A 20,835-nucleotide genomic window follows, 5' to 3' on the forward strand; every position below is an offset into this window, starting at 1 on the left:
CAAAGTAACAAAATAATAAAGTGTCTGATGTATGTTCGAAAGCTGGTCTGCCCCAAAAGTTTGCATTATCGCCATTTAATGAAGGGAAGCTATGTCTCTAGCTCGCACAGTAAAAGCTATTGTCTTCCCCTCTACGAAAGTTGTCTGGCGAGTTCACTATTGTCTGTGTCATTGCGCTTTTTTAAAACTTTAAGTTATATTAAACAGTAGCTCAACTGCTCTGCAATATGTAAAAAAAAAAATTGACAAAGTCAATAGAATTTGCATAGGCAAATCCTGTTGGCTTTGCCAATGCTTGTTGCGTGTGTGAGTGCGCTACCAGACCCCCGTAGATGTGTAAAGCTCACTCATGTTGAGTGAGGCTTGATGTCTGGAAAACACACACAAGAGGTTAAGGGGTTACATACTCATAACTTGTCTGGGGCAACACACATTTGAGGATCTGGCAGAGATTACAAGCTGGTGTGTGCATGGGAAGGCTATGAGGAGATGCACCTTCTTGGAGCTAAGGAGGCAGGTATACAGGAATGTGATAGAGAGCAACGCAGGAGTCTATTGGGATGGCGAGGGATGGAAGTGCTGAGTAAAGACAAAAAGCCAAGAAGGCTTGGGGAAATGGACACATGGAGAGGTATTAGACAGAGCCACACCCCAGAGTGCTATGAGGGGACACAAACATTAGCTAAGGGAAGAACCAAATGAGGAAGATATGGGTTGGTGGACATTCTAGGAGGGGGTGGGAGACAGAAGTGCCAAGAGGGAAATAGGCCAATGAAGTGCTTAGTTGAAAAAGACACAAAAGCAACCCTAGAAGTGCTTGGGAGAAATGTATATGTTGGACTTGCTAGCGCCGTTAAAGACAGAAGAGGTTCCCTCAGGAAGGTAGGCGTGCTGCTCTTAGCGAGATAGTCACCAGAGTGGCTTAAGGGAGAAACTAACACAATGTCAGTGAGACAAACATTAGAAGAGCTTAGGCACACAGGCGGATCTGGAGAAGGTAGCCCTCAGGACAACTGAGAGGAGAGGGAAACCGAGGAGACCTTTTGCAGGATGGTCACATAGTAGGCAGTAAAAAAAAGATGCGAAATAGGAACAAAGTATGGGAAGCGTCTACACTCATGTTCAAATGTACACAAAACCAAAACATGCACTGTTTCTTTACAATCCCAAATAGTAACAGATGTAAAAAGTACAGAACACATTCTAGCTAGATTACAAAACATTCCTACAGGTTTACAAAAGAGCAGAGGCCAGACTCTGGCTGGCATTCTAAGACTGTATTAAATTATCTAAGCCTTAGAGTCAACTCCCTATGTTTCTTGTGTGCACTATCAATTGATGGTGAGTGAGGAGTTTGTTGTAAGTCATTGGGGGCCATATTTATACTTTTTGACGCCAACGCAGTTGTGCGTCAAAAATTTTACCGGTGGCTAACGCCATTCCAACGAACCATGCAGGCGCCTTATTTATGGAATGACGTTAGCCGGCACTGCGGACTGGTCTGAGTCAAAAAATTGTGCAAGTCAGGTCTAAGGCAAAAATCATGCCTCAAACCAGACTTGCGCCATTTTTTGGGACGCACAATCCCCATTGACATGACTCCTGTCTTAGCAAAGACAGGAGTCATGCCCCCTTGCCCAATGGCCATGCCCAGGGGACTTCTGTCCCCTGGGCATGGTCATTGGGCATAGTGGCATGCAGAGGGGCCCAAATTAGGCCCCCCTATGCCACTTAAAAAAAACGTAAAAAATATACTTACACGAACTTACCTTTACTTCCCTGGGATGGGTCCCCCCATCCATGGGTGTCCTCCAGGGGTGGGCGAGGATGGCAGGGGGTGTCCCTGGGGGCAGGGGAGGGCACCTCTGGACTCCTTCCGAGCCCACAGATCCCTTAACGCCTGCCCTGACCCAGGCGTTAAAAAACGGCGCACAACAGGCTGTGCGCTGTTTTTCAATGCCCATCCCCTCCTATGCGTCAAAATGACTCTGGGGTATAAATAAGGTGCACGGGCCTTAAAGTCATTTTTTAGAAGGGAACGCCTACCTTGCATATCATTAACGCAAGGCATTTTCCCGCCTCCGAAAAATGACGCACATGGTGGGATTTTGACATCCGCGGGCTCGGGCGTCAAAGTTTAAATATGGGGCAGGGTTTGCGCCGAATGTGCGTCAAAATATTTGATGCACATTCCGCAAACAGAGTATAAATATGACCCTGTGTTTCTTGCTCCCGTTGCACAGTCCGACCCTTCCTCAGACTCTGCGGTAGGAGGCGCTGCACTTTATAGCAGACCCCTGCTTACACCTGCCTTGTGTTTATTGTTCTCGCTGTCTGGTCTATGCCTGCTCCCAGTTAGATTCTGCTGTCTCTGTGGCGCAGCACACCTGTACGTCTTCCCCCTCACGTATGTTCTCGGTTTAATAACTCCTTATTCAATAATGTTTATCATCCCTGAGGAACCCACCCCTCGCACGTCATTCCGAGGCTCAAGGCTCACTATACTCACAATGCCACTCTTTTCCACACTGTGCCTCATGAACATGACTTTTCTGTTTTTGAGCGCGTTTTCTGGTCTCGTTGTGCTGTTGTCATTGTGCTTTCTGCGAGGATGACCTGAATCTCTCACCCACCTTCTGTTTATATGGTGTGCTCTGCAATTTTACTTACCTTTACAACTATTAAGACCTCTTTGGCACAATTTAAAAATCTGTGTTATGCCAGCGCATTGCCATCAATACTTGATCAACGTATATGCCTTGAAACCCGATCGGTTGGAGTTGGCACTATCTAAGACAAAAAATAAATGCATACATGAAACCGGTGTCCATCATACCTGAACAGAGCCCCAACAGGGGCAGAAACAAGAGTACACCGGAGATGCTCATCTTCAAGTTTTCTTTGAGTTCTTCCCTCACTGCAGAGTCCACTAGTAAGAGTAACGCCGGCGCGCGGACTTAAATACTCAACACAGAAGGAAGGGAGAAAAGATTAAGGAAGATGTTTGAAATGTGATCCTGTTTGCCTAGGATTAATGCATCCAAGGAAGAGCGGCCTGCTCAGATTAGGGCGGGGGTGAATCGTGGGTTTCGAAAAAGCCACTTGGATCTGGGCCATTAACTCCAGAAAGAACAGAAAAAAAATCTTGTAAATGCCCTTCCGTCAGCCGCTTGCTGTTGAAGACGGCAACAGTAACACTCGAGGAAAGAGCCAGTAATCAATAATGCCCCACACTTGGACTGCACCTATCAGCGGCGAGTTCGGCCACCCGTGCAAGATTTCAGAGGGGGTATTTGTGCTGAGGGGGTGCTCTCCTCCTCCTTTTAAAGGGCCAGATTTTCCCAAAATGTGTAAAATGTCTTCCCCTCCCTTTGTTTAATGGTGAATCTGAGGAGGCACTCGTAAAAATAAAATTTAAAAAAACATACTAAGGGCCTGATTTATGGAAAATTATCGCCGCCTTTATGTCATTTTTTGACACAAAAGCAGCGCAAACTTACAAAATATAATTATATGAATACGTCAAAAAATGACGTAAAGTCGGCGCTAACTTTTCATAAATCAGGCCCTAACTGTGCCTTTAAGTTGACCTACACCGCGGGTGTTAACGTGTTATGGGGCATATTCATACTCTGCGCTGAATTAGCATCATTTTTTTTAATGCTAATTCAGTGCAAACTCAACACCATATTTATATTTTGATGCTAGACCCTTCTAGCGGCAAAATATTGGTGTTAACGTTATTTTTCGGATGCGTGAAACCTCCTTGCGTCAATGAGATGCAAGGTAGGCGTTCTCGTCTAAAATATTACTCAAACACCCTAGCGCCGTATTTAGCGGCGGACCCAAAAAATGAAGTTAATACTGATTTGCGTCAAAATTGAACACCTGGGTCAGGGGAGGCGTTAAAATGAGGCAAACACACCACTACTTAAGGAGAACACACAGAAGCAACATTACCAACCTACAGGAGAAGATGGAGGTGATAATGGTCCAGCTTGCTAGACGGCACAGAGGACAGCAACAACTCCAGCAATCACCAGCACGACAACGCAGCTCACAAAGGCAACGCAGAAGGCAGGAGAGGGTCTTCAGAACCAGGACAACCCTCCTTGGTCTCAGGGATATGGACATTATTAGGACCTATAGACTGAACCGGCATGCCTTACTACACCTGCTGCACCACATTGAGCCATAAATTACAGCCAGCCTGCAGACCCCACACAACATACCACCTGTGACAACACTGCTCACTGTCCTGCACATGCTGGCAAGTGGTTCCTTCCAAACAACGGGTGCACTGGTTGCTTGGGTCTCACAGCCGTCATTCTCTGCATTCCTGCCAAAGCTCTTAAACACTATCATCTCCCTGACACCCTGCCACATCAGCTTCCCCAACACCACAAGCACACGCATTCCATTAATGTACAGGGCATAGTGGACCACCGGGGACTATTTATAAACATTTTGTCCAAGTATCCTGGGAGTGTCCATGACGCCTACATATTCCGGCACCGCAGGATCAATGAACAATTACAGGATGGACAATTTGGAAATGGCCTACTTGTGGGTAAGTCAACAAATCTAGCAATATACACACAACACACCAATCCTGTCGGACACACAAGACATACACCACTACAGTAACACATGACGAGGGTAACACACATGTGCAGGTGATAACACATATGCACCATGCTGCAGTACAGCACAGTCAGTGCACAACACGAATAAATAAACCCACATGTACGTAATACACCTACAACTTGACAGGCACACCACGTGAAAGACAGGTGCAGACTTGTACCCTTTGCTAACAGTAGTACACTGACCACTACAAGTGGCCACATGTTACCTACTACACACACTTCACACACAGTACATCAAACAAAAATAGCACAGACATGTCGATGGCATACACCATGCCCATGTCATGTAAGTTCCAAATAGGCACAGATGCCTCAAGTCATGCCGTGCAAGTTACTGCCAGAACAAATATCAAATACCAGACAACTTGCGCCTATATCAACTGCATCTCATCAACACATACCTGACTTACCTGTAGTGTGCAGAGACATCTGCCTGATACATTAGCTCACACACATAGGAATACAAGATCATTGCCCCTCACATACCATGTACTAGACGTGTGATAAGTGGTACCACACCTATTGTAGTACCACATTACATGCAATACTCACTGACTCACAACACCATCATGTCTGTACCAGATACAATAAATGGCCCAACATGGGGAAGAGTCACTGTCAGACAGCTCATGTCATGGATGTCATAGTGGGACCCAGTAGGAGAAAACAGGGCATCACTGACCTCACATGCACTGTGCCAAGGGACACATTTGCTAAGTAGCTGAACTCCATCCCATAGCCTGCACTGTGCATGTGTCAACAGTATAAATGCACATTAATGTTTTGAAAGATAGGATAGACACTGGTAGTTATGTTGATCATCCTGTGACAATGGAATACACACCCTTGGACACCTCAAGGCTGCCACAAACACTAGCTGCCACTTTGGATCACCAAGGGACCTATATAATAGCCCACAGTTCAATTGTCATGGCCTGCACTGTATGTACAACTTGGCAGATGACCATTTCATAATGACTTGAAGCCATATTGTAAATTGGCCACCCTCCCATGCTGTATGTAGTGTGGAAGGGGGTTGCAATGTGTATTGCTGCAGGTCTGTCACCACAAGATACATAGCATGATGATGCTGACTCACATGTAGATGTCACCCAAAACCTGAGGAAGTACCAACAACAAACACCACCCCAGGGGTGCTGTATGCAGGTTGCAATAAAGAAGAAGACTGTGCTTTGAACTCAGATGATTGTGCCACCAACGCATGATGCATACTGCTGCACACACAGAAGGAGCCAATTGGCCATCAAAACAGCATATGCATAGGACGGTGTACCTTCCTGCACAGATACATCCACCTCCACAAGACAGCTAGCCAAGTACCCTGGTGCAGGGTAGGTAGTGTCAGTGCACGGCTGCATATGAGCAACTGGCGCAGGTGACAATAAAGGGTTGCCAAATAACATGTCACACATAGGGCATTCTTGCGTAATCTAAATGCTGCAGGACAGTGCAGCCAATTTTTGAGACGTGTTGTGCATTCTCACTTACCAATTTCAAAGGCCCTAAGTGTTACACATCATCTGCAGTGACACATGTCAAAAGGGATGGGATGTCCAGGCTCTGTAGTGCTACCATGTTGCCACCACATCTGACCCCATTGTGTTGTGAGGATGTGTCATGTCCTCTCTAGTAATAGCACCCTGAGACACAGGTGCACTACACAATGCATGGTAAATACATAATGACCATCAGTGTGGAATCCAAATCAGATGTCCCAGGTCCTTGAGCCAAAAACAAGATTGTCATGTCCAACAATCTAGTGCTGAGGAGACATTACACAAGGATAGGAACTCAAAACATACCACAAATACATATGAGTCACAACCAGCTCAAAATATCAACTGCCATGCAACATGACATACCTGTCGCAAGCCCTAACAACAACTTACTCCTTTAATCTTTTGCAGCGGATCAAGGTTATGGTGTACAGCCATGGATAATGACCCCATTTCCCAACCCAAGCGCAGCAGCAGAGCGTGCATATAATGAGGGACATTGCAGGACATGGACTATTGTGGAGAGGACATTTGGCATCCTGAAGTCCAGATTCAGGTGCCTGGACATCACAGGAGGCAGCCTCCTATATGCCCCACACATCGTCTGCAAGATAATCATGACATGTGCCATCTTCCACAACATATGAGGGCGGATGAACGTCCCCTTATATGAGCAGGTAGATGACCTGCCTGAGAAGGAGGTGGAGGATGGTGGAGAAGAAAATGAGGGGGAACAGCTGCTGGGATATGAGGCAGACTGCACATCATTGAAAACTTCTTCACTTATTAATCACGTAACTCACCTTGTACATTTTGTCAGTAAACACCTCACTTATTCACAAACTACAGCTTTGGCCTCTTCAATCTACACAACATATGCCACAGGATTGTGAGTCTAACCTCAGGGAGCATGTCACAAACACTAATCTGATGAATACAGTAGCAACATCACATGTGATGCGTACAATTGAACTGCTACCATCACACATATCACAAATTGCCTCATCACTTGAATGTGAGAACTGAAGGACACAATTTATGTACCACAACATATTATCTACATCCACGTTGACAACCTGTACAATAATAGCTCATCACACACAACTACATGTCCAAATAGGAGACAAACAAGGGGCCCATTCATGAGGCAGTGGATGTCAAATCATGGTGAGACTGTGATGTTTGAACAGACCACTGACACAACTCAGTGTGAGATTTGCAATGGCTGCATGGAGCATGTGTGACAAGGAAGGGACATCATGGGTGACAATGGTCATCATGATTATCCCAGGCATGACAAGCAATGTGAGAAATTGAGACTGCGCAGTACATCTTTGGAAATCAGTCTTGTCACTGCCATGGGGCCCAATCCTGACAGAGGGTACACATGATCTCACACTTTGGACGGACACGTCTGTGGAATGCACATCAGAATGGATGAGAACATATGCAGCTTGGGCTGCAGGTCCACCTCACAAAAATTTATTTAACACTGTTAAATGTAATGACTTTGATCTGACTATTGTGTTCAAAACATGATATGATTGGAACGTAGGCAGAGTGTGTCAATAACAGTATTTACCAAATATGTACACATGTCAGATAAATGTGTAGTCCACACCAAGTCACCATATACTCAAGATCAACATATGGAGACAGTTTGTCGGGTAACATTTGCTAGATAGCATTCATCAGTCATCATCAACAATGCCCGAGCTGTGTATGTCTTCTGAAATGTAATGCTCTGTAAGACAACTACACACATCACATAAGTAAACACATTTCACAATCACATTCCATAACTGTTGCATAGTACTGACTGCCACACATATGTGGATACACTGTTGACACACATGCATACATATGCATGACGTGAATACATTTGCATGCTGTTGATTCTGTAACACACACATTGGTGTAACAGACCAATCACACCCAAATCACATTGTTGTATGGACTACCACATGTGGCCATACACAAAATGCCACACTGCAGCCCAGCCCATTCCATTTGTATGTTGATACAGGGTGTATATATCATATATGTATATATCAGATGCGTCAAATAAATACACGCGTCACAGAAAATATGACGCACAGGGACAGGAAGTGATGTAATAGGAAATCCTGTTTACAGGCATGGTACAGTGAGTGTAATTTCACTTTCTCATTACAGTCTGTGCCTCTTTTGACAGGGTGGTTGTGTCTTGGAGTTGGTGGTGTGTTATTGCTCTGTATTGTATCTTGTGTTGTCCCTGTTGTTCTGTTTTCTGTAGTATTTGACTGTACTTTGTCCCAGTGTTAGTGGATTTGTGTTTTTTTTTTAAATCTTTCATTGTACTTGTTCTATGGGGTGTCTGTCTGGGATAGTTGTTAAGTTGGGTTAGTTGGGATTGTTATTTTTGGGGCTTAAGTTTCCTTTACTTAATTTTTTTTAGAATCATATTTTTTGTCAACCTGTACCCCAGATATATGTCTGGTAGGGGGAGGCTGACTAGAATGGGGGAGGGGGAGGAGGAGGAGCTGGGAGGCTTCGTGTGGCTGGTAGCCCACTACCTCCCATTAATGTTGGAGATGGGAGACCGTGTGATACAGGGCTACCGGACGGAGGCGAGGCGCCTGCATTGGGGCAAGGTGCTCCACAACCTGAAGAGCCACAACGACCACCAGCTGAAGCATCGACGGGGCAGATCTGGTGGCCAGGGAGCAGGATCTGCTAGACCATCTTGGTGTGGTGATCGGTAGCCCAGTTGGTGAAGTCTCCCATTGGCAAACTATTTACTGTTCACCACACATTAATGACAGTAGCAGACGTGTTGGCGTACTGCATGCAATGCAGAATGAAGTGTCACTCCGCCAGTATAGACATGGAGTTCACATATCCTACCATTTTACCAATGTAAGTCAGATGTTTGGTGAGTCACGCACAACCATCACTAAGTCACACATTTCAGGGGCCATGGCAACATCTGTGCCCCAGCATTGTGTCATGTATGATATGCCAAGACATCACCAGCATACCATATGTAACTGGATGGTGATAACAAAGTAGGGCAATCTATGTATGGCGGTACATTGTCATAATTTCACATACATCGTCCCTGCCATTATGTTAGCAAAGGGGGCATACCCACCTTAGGGGGCACTAGCAATGGGGCATTTGATACCATCAGGTAACTTTGACACATCAGTCATGGATTACTCAAAGCATGAACATTGTAGACTACAAATTGAGCCACTTGTCCTTCACAAAGTGCCTCTGTGTGCCTTTCAGGACAAGCCAAAATACCTGAGTCAGTTGTCTTGCAGAGCACCAGGGTAGTGTCATGTATCTGTCACCCAACTCCCCGTGAGGTTCCATCTTCTACAGATTGCCCACATATGCTTGTTGCAGAGTGTAGCACTACATGAGTCTCAGGCCCAGTGTAAGTGTGCAGATGTGTGGCTCTCACTCACCTGAGTGTCAGCGTCATTGTGAGTTTGCAGTGGTGTGTCTATTGCACTGTCCTCAACCTGGATAAATAGCTCACTCCTCTAAACTAGTACACACTGTAATATGTTGTCCAGTAGTAGTAACAGTGATATGATACTAACCATGGTTTTCCATCTATATCTTACAGGTGGAACTGCCCCCTACACCATAGGCAAAGAGGCAAGATTTGAGGGCCCATATGTATCCAGAAAGTGTGATTATGTCTGTCCTGTGTAGTGATTAACGCTTTTGTGTGAGGAGTCATGTGTGTTGCACCCAATGCTAGAACTGATGAGCTGTCAAATGATCAGATATCAAAGTAGGCTGGATGGTGACAGTGTGTCCCATTTAAGTGTTCCCCATGGACAAGCAGAGAGTCATATCTTGTGAGGCTTGTGGGGCTCAATGGGCAGCATTGTGTAAACAAGGTGATAACAAGCCACATGTAGGCCCATATGTGACTTAAATGTGCACCGTTGTGAAAATATTGGCACTGGGACACACCATCATTCTGACAACACAGTGATGCACCATTTTGTACACAAATTGGTGCATACCTGTATTGTAATGTACATGTAGGACTGGGTGGGCAATTGTCCCCCAGCATGGTGCCACATATATTTTACTCCACTTACGTGACACATATATTGAATGTAATAGGCGTGCATGCAGGTCAAGTCCAAACTTGTGCTGGCATGGATATGGGTGTGTAAGGAATGGTATTGACTGATCAGGTATTGATGGGTGTCTACTCCTGGACACATGAATGTAGATGTGAAAGACCTATGGAGAGCAGCTTCCTGGTTGTCAGCCCTCCTAACATATGGTCCACTCCCTGACTCCCTGTATGAGTGGGCATGCCTTGGTGGATGACCTGGACAGTTGAGATGATGAATTGCATGACCATCCCCCTTGATGCACAGAGGGTGAGAAACAACACATTTGTAGATAGATGTGATGCTCACAGTGTAGGTGACAGTCATTTTGATCAGGCTTCCATGTGTACCTATCAACACTGCCCCCTTATGGTTACCATCTGCATCCCATGCCCTCAATAACAGATACAAGTCACTGGTGATGTATGGTCGAAAATTGACACAGATGATGAGGAATAGTGGCCCTGATCTATGTGAAGTTGATGCTGGTTTGCATTGTTACACATGGCACAAAATCAATGCATATCTAATTTTGTCTGCTTCCCAATCTTGTTGTGAGTGGGTATGGTGTCAATGAAATGATGCTAAGGCAGCATTGTCGTTTCATCCATCAGGGCCATTGTATAATCCAGAATGTGAGATGGAGTGCATGTGCAATTCGATGTAGAGTGTAAGCTAATAATCTGCACATACTCCACACAATGCTGAAACTAATGGTTGCCTGTCTCATTTTAACTGCTGCCAACATGAACAACGAGGAACTGCGTGCCTTTCAGAAGAGGGCAGTCTGCTATCAACATTCGTTTTAATGTTTTTTAGTGGGCTTTAGGGGGTTAGTGTCAGGTTAGATTAGGTTAGTAGTTTAGTTAGGATAGGTAGGTTTGGGGGATGGGTTTTCTACTTTTTACATTTTACTATGTGGGTGGGGGTGATGTTGGGGCTTTTATGAGTCATAAAATGTATATTTGTTTAGTAATAGGTAGTATATGTGTAGTTTAGTATATGTTGTCCTGCATGTGTCTTGTGATATAAGGGGGTGGGTTGGCCAATGTTTAGAGTGTGTCGTTAAATGTGTTAGGTAAGATTAGCATAGAGTACTTAGGGTCTGTTGTTGATTATGTATAGTTAGGTTAGGTTAGGATAGGTGTTCTTAATTCTTTCTAGTTTAGTTAAATTCTAATTAAAGTTTTTTGGGTACTTCCTTACTTCATGTGTCTTATGCTTGGGTCTCAGGGTCTTCCCATGGCTGTGCAGTGAAAATGTGTGTTGTCCTAGGAATTCCGTGCTGCCTCTGGATCCCTCTCTTGACATGTTCATCACCTTCCTACAACTGAGCTGTCACATTGGCAGCTACAACACATCTACTTGTCTGTGCATCTGCCATCCAGTGTACCCACCACTCAAGGTGACTATGTTGACCATGTATATGACAGGTAGGTGTGGTAATTCAGCTGTCATTGTATGGGTTCTGTGTCAGAATGCTGGGCACTGTGGGACATCTGACAACAGCCTACATTTCATTCCTGTCCTGCTAAACTGACCAGTTGCAATTACAGATGAGGTTGAGTCCCTCTGTTTCACACCAATGTGTTTTACTGGTACTCCCAGCTGACGATATTGCTCGAGAACAGTTTCACAGCCATTCCTGCCATATGTAGTGGGTGTAGCATACATGTATTCAACATTTTTACATAATCAGTGAATTGCTTGTAGGGGATGAGACCAGCATCAACATTCATCATATAGGTACCATGTGCAGGATATGTGCCCGCATATTCATGCACTCTTGTACTGACACTGTGACTAAAGACATGTTACACACATCACAATTCCTAAGTAGTAGATGTGTCACAACACACAAAGACATGCTGTTTGTGTAGGTGGTGTTTAATAACAAGTGTTGTAGTGCAATATTTACAATGTCCAGGTCTGTGACCCCATGCGTGTAGTCCATACAATTGTGACATAACACAAGTCCAGGGTGGAGGGACATGCCATGGGACATGCTTGGGTAAAGTGTCTTTCAGTGCAAGGGAACATAAGTTGCCAATTGAAAAGTTAGAGACAATTGCAGTCCATAGCAGAAAGGTCAACAGTGTGTAGGTGAAGACTGCATATCTGCAACAGTGTTAACACTGGCATGATGTCAAGCACAGGACAAAGGAAAACACTGCCCATCTGGCATTGGCTGGTGATACCAGGAAGTCCTACGGGTGAAGATGATCTGTTCCACATCTTCATCCTCTGATGTGTGTGGTGCCTCCCCTACCCTTGATGGTAGTAGTGGGGAGGTAGAGGGGCCACACACACTTCGGTGGTTGGAGATATGGACTCCCAATTCCTGGCAGCTGACATCTGTGGAACTACATATGGTATCACTGCAGCAAGGAGGAGCTGCTGATTTTTTAGTATAGCAGCAACATCCCTGTGGCAGGTAGCCATGTCTGCCCTGAGGGAGACCATTACCCAGTGCCTGGAGTCCATCTTGTCCTCAAGCACGCTGATGCCAGTTTTGGAAGGGCAGTGGTTGTGGCCTCTCCCTCATGGCAGCAGCTATGTCCCCCAGACACTCCTGGACTCCACGCATTGGGGAGTATGTGCGTCGGTTGGCTGCAGTCTGTTCATTAGCCGTAACCATACATATCCGCATCCCCTCCAGGCTGGCTGCCATAGTTTGCATCCCCAACCACACCTCCTTGGCCAGCTTCCACTGGACTCCTACCACTGTCCTCTCAAAGCTGATCCCTGGGTCCTCGGAGTCCTCAGCTGTGTCGGTGCTGGCAGGTCATACTATTGGGGTGGTAAGTGGGGCCTGTGGGATGTCTGCCACATCAGTACTCCTCCTTGCGACTGGAGGTGGTCTCTGGAGGTTTATAAGGACTTCTTGGAGGGTCTCTTGACTGATAGTTGCCAGCTGGTGATCCAGGTCCTCAGGGTACTCCAGGACAGGCAGATCCGCAGGAGAGCCATCATCCTCTGCAATGCGATGGTGTAAAATCAGTCTATCTGTGTTATGGCAGTTGATATGTCATGTCACCGACTTGATATTTGAGGATCATTGTCATCTCAGGGCCAGATTTATGGAAAAGTGGTGCAGCGCGGTGCTGCGCACAATTTGGCAGCGCTGCGCCACTTTGGTAACACAAGGATGCCCATATGTAAGTGTATGAGGCACACCCCGTGTTGTCCCCCGCGCTGGTGCAAAATTCAGCTGCCAGTGCCAACGCAGGCATCCTTGAATCATCGTGCAAGGATGTATATATTGAGGGGTGTGATTGTTTATGTGCGTGAAGGTGTCCCCTCCTGCACATTAACAATCACTAATGGCGCCTTGGCACTTCTGTGTGAGCTGTAGAATGCAGCACATACAGAAGTGTCAAAGCGTCATTTTCAAATGATTGTTTATGTGCAGGAAGGGACACCTTCCCGCACATAAACAATCATTTCTGGCATTTTGCTCTTCCAATCTATGCTGAAGAATGCAGCACACATTGGAAAAGCAAAAAACAAGGAAGTATAAATCTATTCCTCCTCGCTGCACCCTGCTAACGCCACCCCTGGGGGTGGTGTAAGATTTTGGCTCTGCCTCAGGTTGACGAAATTCCATTTATCTGAGGCAGCATCAAAATGCAATGGGTGTTGCTGTGGCATGCCCACAGCAACACCCATTGCATGCCCCTTCCATGCACAGTGATGCGTGGGAATGGGCCGTATTTACAAGGTGACGTTAAGCCACAAAAAGTGGCTTAACACCACCTTGTCAATACGGCGCAGTGCTTAGCACCACAGGAGCGCCACCGAAAGTGACGCTCCTGTGGTGCTAGGGGCCTATGATGCACCCCTTAGTTCCAAAGGATTGTCCCTGTACATCATGGCTGCAGTCTGCAGCCCTATGCCCCACCTGCATGTCACATGAAGGGAAGCCCAGTTGGCACAATTGGCTGTGTCATATCTTCTAAGTGTAATGTCTATTATTTTTGTGCCTTGACACCATCTTTTCATGTTCTACCCTCCCTATGCATCCATTTGCATGGTGAAGCCTTGCAATGGGTGTTGCTTTGCTCATGCCACAGCATCCACACATGGCAATTTTCACCTGTCACAGTCTTACATATTTCACATACACCTATGCTGTGCTGAGACCTTGCACCACCCTAGGGATGGCATTGCCAGGACTCTATGCTCTTGTTTCCATTGATGGCTCCTCATGTTGTTGTTTGTGCTTGTGTGCTACATTGCATTGCACTCATGGACCTGGCAGAGTTCAGTTTCATCTTCTGTCTATATAGGTGTGTTTGCCTTACTAAACACCTATGTCCTCCCCCTCAATGCAGCCCTCCTTGCACTATGATACATGAGTGCAGCATGGTGACAGTACATCTTTTGACACAAGCAAAGGGTTAGACCCAGGGATGGGCAGTATGTGTATGTAATGTCTGCTGTGTACATCATTCTGTACGTGACAGTGCTTGATAGTAAATGAGTCTATGGACATAGCCAGTTAAAAGGAGTTGTACTTAGTTCAGGGCCTGAATCAAGTTAGAGGTGATTCTGCAGGTAGTCATACTGGTTCCTCATTTCAAGTGCATCAGTCCTATGGGCACCTGACTGCCATTGTGTATTTGACAGTCCCTAACAGCACAGGTGGTAGTGGCAACTGTTGTCAATGTGGAATGCCCCATGGGCCAATGGCCTAGACATGGCAGGTTTCCAGCAGCTTATGGACTGGCTATGCCATCTGTCCTGTGACACCAGACCAGTATTACGTTCAACACTATCCTCTAGGTATGTTTCTGCATTTCCACCAGCCTTTGAATGGTGGTGTAACCCCCATTAAATGTTTGTTGGTGATGTGGCGTGGTGTGGCCCTGCGTGCCCCTGCACTTGGCATGGGCAGTGCAGGGGTTCCCATGCCCTGGCCCTTTGCCCTTTCCACTGCCTGATTTGCAGGGCTGAGTGCACCGTGTCCTGTCACACCCAATGCAGCCCAAAAGTGGCACTGAGTCTATTTGATCTATCAAGAATGTTGTGCTAAGTGCCCCACATGAGCAGACATATTTCCAGCCGCCATCCCAACGTGTGACTCATACTGCCAAGTGCAAAGGGTACACTGCACTGGCAGTCTTACCAACACCGGACTTGCCCATGCACCATCCCCCACCCGTCGATGTGGAATTATCCACCATAATGTTCACAGTCATACCCCATGTGTTGTATGTGTGTGTTTATTTCCTCATTCCCATGTGTCTGACATGGTTGTGTCAGAGTAGTTGTGAGCTCAGCCTGTGACTGTTGTGACCTACTGTTTGCTATCTGTGGCGCATATTTTCTGTAGTGGCACATTTCAGTTTAGCATCAAGATGTGTGGTTCAATACTACTTCAGTTTGGTTGGTATGGGTAGTGGCATGTTACCAGTGATACAGGTCCAGCCTGCTATTCCCCCGGTGCCTCTTCAGTTCATTGTTCCATGCACCCAGGGGACACCCTGACTGCATGATGTAGGGATGGCTTCCTCATGTGGATGTGTTGTCTATGTGCGGTGTGGTGGTGCTACAGGCACATGCCTGGGTACTGTTGGGACAGTTGCAATGACTTGTGTGCTGTGTGATGCGGCACACATGCGTTTGGGCAATGACCCAAGGCAGTTGAAAGGTGTTACTGCAAGGGATACCACTATGACGTAAACCCAGGAATGGTATTGACTGACTACCTGGTCTCTGAGGTCATGCTGGTGGTGTTGTTATGACTAAATGCAACGGATATTGTGATGTCACAACCAGTGGCACAGTGATTATACATGCCATCCATCCCATGTGCTGCATATGTACATGTAGGTATTTAGGCCTGGTGTTCAACGTTTGTCCAGGTTGTGTATGTGTCATGGTGCATGGCACTACCAAGGCGCAGGTACATGTGTAGATTACGTGGGCATGGTGCAACTTGCTTAATGTGCATTGTGTCCCTCTGTGCTCCTTTGACATGCATTGTGTGAGTCCTATGTGCCTCCCCCTTCTCGCACTTGACATTTGAGCATAAATTTCCCCCATGCAACTTACCCTGGATTTGTGGTGTTTCCTGGTAGCCTGTGCTGTCCTGTCCTGCGATTTCTGTGACGATTTCCTCCAGGATGACCGCTGCAACCATCTCCTCCATTTCGTCCACATCTCGTCCAAGTCCTGTTGTGGTGTTGTACTCCCACCGCCAGTTTGCAGTGCTGCCTTTCTGTTCCGTGCCATTTTTTCCTTTGTCCTTCGCTTGCAGGCATGCCAGCGTTTCTTGCACTCAGTTACAGTTCTCCTGACCTCTGCCACACTGTTGACCTTATCCACTATCTGCTGCCAGATTGCCTCTCTCCTTCCAATTGGCAATTTAGAGGTGATGAAGAGTTGATTTTGATGCTCCGTCACCTCTCTCACCAGTATTTCATGCTCCTTTGCGCTAATTCCTCTTTTTCTTCTCCCACGCACCACATCCCACAACGCTCTGAGTTCTCCTGGCTGGTTCCTGGTTGAATGGGGTCTCTCCTGGCATCCTGGTTCCATTTTGCCTCTCCTTTGCACTGTTTTCTCCGTTAGCGTCTGTTTTTGACACTAGTGTGGGCAAAAATGGTGCATTTCCGTTTTCCGACATGTTTACATGTCGTAAACCGGATTAGAGTCATTTTTCCTCTGTTAACGTCATTTTGTCTTATGACAAAGTGCAATGGTTAATGTCAGAAAAAATGACTCTAACCTATTTTTAGCACCACCCACCGTCATAGTATAAATATGACACCTGGGTGACGTTAAAAAACTGCGCTAGTTAGCGCTAACCTTTTAGATGCAAAACTGCTTCAGAAAGTATAAATCTTGCCCTAAGTTTCCTTCCTTTTCGCACTTTCTACTTCTCCCTGTCATTTTCTTCCCACTTATTTATTTTCTTCTCCTCCATACTTTGTTTCCTTCCGTTTCGCCCCCTTTGCTGTTTCGCTCTTTCTCCACACGTTCATCGTTTCTCTTTCCACTTCCCCATCTCTGTAGCTTCATTGCATGTCCCTCTCAGCTTCGTCATGCTTGGCTTTAACGTGAAATGTTGCATTTTCTGGTTCCTGCATAAATAACTGATAGAAGACTGTCCATAAATCAGTAATTGCACTTAAATTGTGACCCCAGCCTTCTAGGCCCAGTGGCTATCCCCACTATGCCGCCTACTGCTACCGCTTCTTCCCTCAGAAAAGGGCAACTCCACTCTTTCCTACTACACCAGGGGCAACTGCTGGGAGGAGTTAAGTGCTGAGGGCCTGATATTGCAGGAAGTATCACGTCTCCCAAAGCAATGATCTCTCCCAGTCCTAACGTAGTGAAGGGTATTTGATGACCAAGCTAAAAGATTCAGTAATCCCTCTCCTACAGCGTTCAACTCCCCAAAGGGAGGATATAATCTGCCCGTACATGTAGGAGGATACAAGAGCCCCTACATGAGAAATTAGCTCTAGCCCTCACCTGGAGGAGGGTACAACCCTCATCTAGAGAAAGGTACAGCATCCCCAAGGGAAGGACTCAACCAAGCTGTCACCTAGAAAACGGTGCAGTACCTTTAAATGAAGGATTAAGCCCAAATCACACTTAAAGGCAGCACATCCTCTAAGGAATGATTCACTTCAACCCTCACTTGAAGAATGAGAGAGCTTTGATTTTCGCATTTTCCCATATTATCAGGAAATTTAAAGTGGGAGTGTTCGGTTCTAATCTCTCATTACAGGAGCACTAAACTGAACTTTGTCTATACCTTCTCCACGTCATTGCCAGGCCATGTGTCATGAGTATTCCAAGTCTACAGAGAAGATGAAAATAGTTTTTTACTTTAAAGGTATTTCATCAATAAATAGCTTTCTATGTCTCACTGAACTAAATCAGCCATGGGATGTGGAGGAAAGATGCGTTTCAGCAGTGAATAGGGTTGCTGTCACAGTTCTGCTGGATGTCTGTGCCAGCCAGACCATGATAGTAGCAAGGCTGGTTTTCCGAGAACAATATCTGCCAGTACAGGTCTTTAGAGTAAATTGGCACAAGGTCAGGAGTATATCCCTTGTATAGCAATAGCATCCTCAGACTAGGCAGGGGTATTTGCCCATAGGGGGTCATTGTCAGTCCCCAGATGCCCCTTCCTTGGCAATGATCTACTGGCAGGAAAAGAGCAGGGAGGGCTGTCTGCCAGGGGTTCCCAAAAACATTGATTCCTAGAGGTACTGTTGCTAAATGGTGAGCCCAAATGAAGAGTAAGAGGAGGATGCCGTCCACAGTGGGAGGACCAGAGGGGTAGGGGTTACCTGCCCTGAGAGGAGAGCACCCCAAAACAGTCTCTGTAAGGCCACTTCTGACCTGAAGGTGCTGCCTGCACTGTCTCAGAGACAGGGGACAGGAGGCATGCAGCAGACCCATACATGACACTGCCAGTGTGCGTAACCCTTGAGGGGGTCTGTGTGTTTGCCCAGGAGGTCCTCGACTACCAGCCACATGTTCAGTCTCTGGGTAAAGACATTGAGCTCAGGAGCCAATCTTAGGGTGTTGCCTCTAAGATGGTGGAAATGAGTGGCAGGTGGGCGTCTGCAACCTCAAGTTGTAGCCCTCCTATTTGCAGAAACCTAAGAGGTCAAATAGACTGCAGCAGCAAGTGGGGGACTCATGCAAACAACACACAACACAGCGGGAAGTGAGGCCTACCCAAGGCCCTAGGTTGGAGCCTCCACCTGGCAGTGGATGGCAAGGGATCTGGTTCCTGATGCTGCTAGCAGTGGCTTCTCTTTGTTGTTAGCCCTTTGGGCAGAGCGTGACCTGAGTTGAGGACAGAAGTTTGACCTTGGGGCAGATTGGGAGACATAACCTTGTTGGTCATGGGGTACTGTCCTCCTACTAGGATTCATCTGTGAGCTAGCTAGGGTAGGTGTCTCAAAAGTGAGGTCTGCAGTTAAAGAGGAGGTGTCCTCATGGACAGTGTTAGTGTCTAGGGAATATAGTGACAATGGAGTGTATCTTTAGAGGAGCATAGAACAGACAGTTGCTACTGCAAAAGCAGTGAAGCTTCCACGTTCTCTTGCCCGAGCAGGGAAATCCACCAAGAGATTTATTAGTCTGCCCTAGCAATTGCTTGTGGGCAGCCTGTGTAGGAAATCAACCTTTTCAGTGGGGTCATGGCAGATTATTTTTGCATTTTGTTGGACCCTGTATTTTTGCTTGATTTAGAACTCTGTGCACTTTATACCCGCTAAGCGCTGGTGAATTGCCTGGGCTTTTCCTTTAAACACTGGTGAATTGGCTATTTCCTTAATGACACATTTAACTTGTCTATAAGTCCCTAGTATATGGTGTAGAAAGTGCACTCAGGGAGTGTAAGTTAAATGCCATTAGTGGACTGCAGCACCTATTGCGTTATCCACTGCAGTGGCAAGGTAAATGTGACGTTAAGCCTACTCTTTGTAGCCTGACTGCTGTAAACCTTGTGTACAACCTATCAAAATAAACCTTTTGAAGGATATTTTAAACCACAGATTTCTCACCTTTGAACAACTCCAGGAGCCTGTCTGAATCTGGAGAATCTTCTTCAGCAATTTCCTCACACATCATTATGTGGCATTGTGCCGCTCTGTGTCAGATCTGTCCGCCCCGGATGTTACATAGGGGCCTATACCTAGCCAACCTCCTCCACATGCTAACATTAGTTCCTTCCTTTCTGCTTCTTCTGGATTCAGAGCTAGTTCCCTCAAATTCGTCAGTCCTGAAAGACTTGTTTGTCACACATTTTTTCAGTGTGCAAGGGACATCTCATCCTAAAAAGATTCAACATTGCATAACAAGTGCACAAAGATTAATCAAAAGGCCGTCCAGGATCTCAAAGCCAAGTTATATGTGCAGAACACCAATGAAAAGTTAAGACGGCCCAATCTGGTTCAAATTTGAGGACACTGATGCATTCTCATTACCAAAGCCAATCCTCTTGTAGATGTAAGTTATCAGGTAAGTTAAAAGAGAAGCATAGGAATCCCAAGCACAGCTCCTCTTCGTCCAATCACTCCTACCAAAGTAAGTTGTACAGTGCCCCAAGTACCTCCAGGCTGCAAACTCAGTCTCTGTGTTCTTAACCAGTTCCATTCCTCGTTACAATGCAACCCACATTTCTGGGTCCATTTCAATGCCAAAACAGATGAAGAAATTCAGGGATGCCATATTGCGGCTATCGTGAACCCTATCATATGTCTCTGGAGCGGCTAGGGTCCCTACGTTGGGTTAGGGCATGAAAACAGATGCCAGAACGCCATATGTCGACCCAGGTCCCACCCAAAACCGGAGTCGATAATTCTTTCAGACTTGGAAATGACTATCACTGCAACCTCAAATTAAGTTGCAAACCTCCGACCCACTAATCTATTATGATTCAGAAACTCTCCCTCATTGGAGGCATCCTAGGCATGATGCTCTAGCCAGCCTTCCTGCTGACTCAACAAATCCAGGACATTTGGGCTTTGACTGCGATGTTTCAACATTTGACCTGGGTCTCAGTGAGAG

The 20,835-nt window shown here is 46.1% G+C and overlaps 1 protein-coding gene across 1 annotated transcript in view; it reads right to left on the reverse strand.

The window, feature by feature from the left end:
* LOC138300119 (fish-egg lectin-like) overlaps positions 1 to 2,956 on the reverse strand; it is a 66,813-nt gene extending 63,857 nt beyond the window's left edge. Inside the window, exon 1 of the mRNA XM_069239038.1 lies at positions 2,837 to 2,956. Coding sequence (XP_069095139.1) covers positions 2,837 to 2,888 — 52 coding nt within the window. The 5' untranslated portion in view covers positions 2,889 to 2,956. The remainder of the gene's footprint in view (positions 1 to 2,836) is intronic.
* Positions 2,957 to 20,835: the final 17,879 nt, after the last annotated feature.

This window comes from Pleurodeles waltl, chromosome 6 (assembly GCF_031143425.1).
Source record: "Pleurodeles waltl isolate 20211129_DDA chromosome 6, aPleWal1.hap1.20221129, whole genome shotgun sequence".
NCBI lineage: Eukaryota > Metazoa > Chordata > Amphibia > Caudata > Salamandridae > Pleurodeles > Pleurodeles waltl.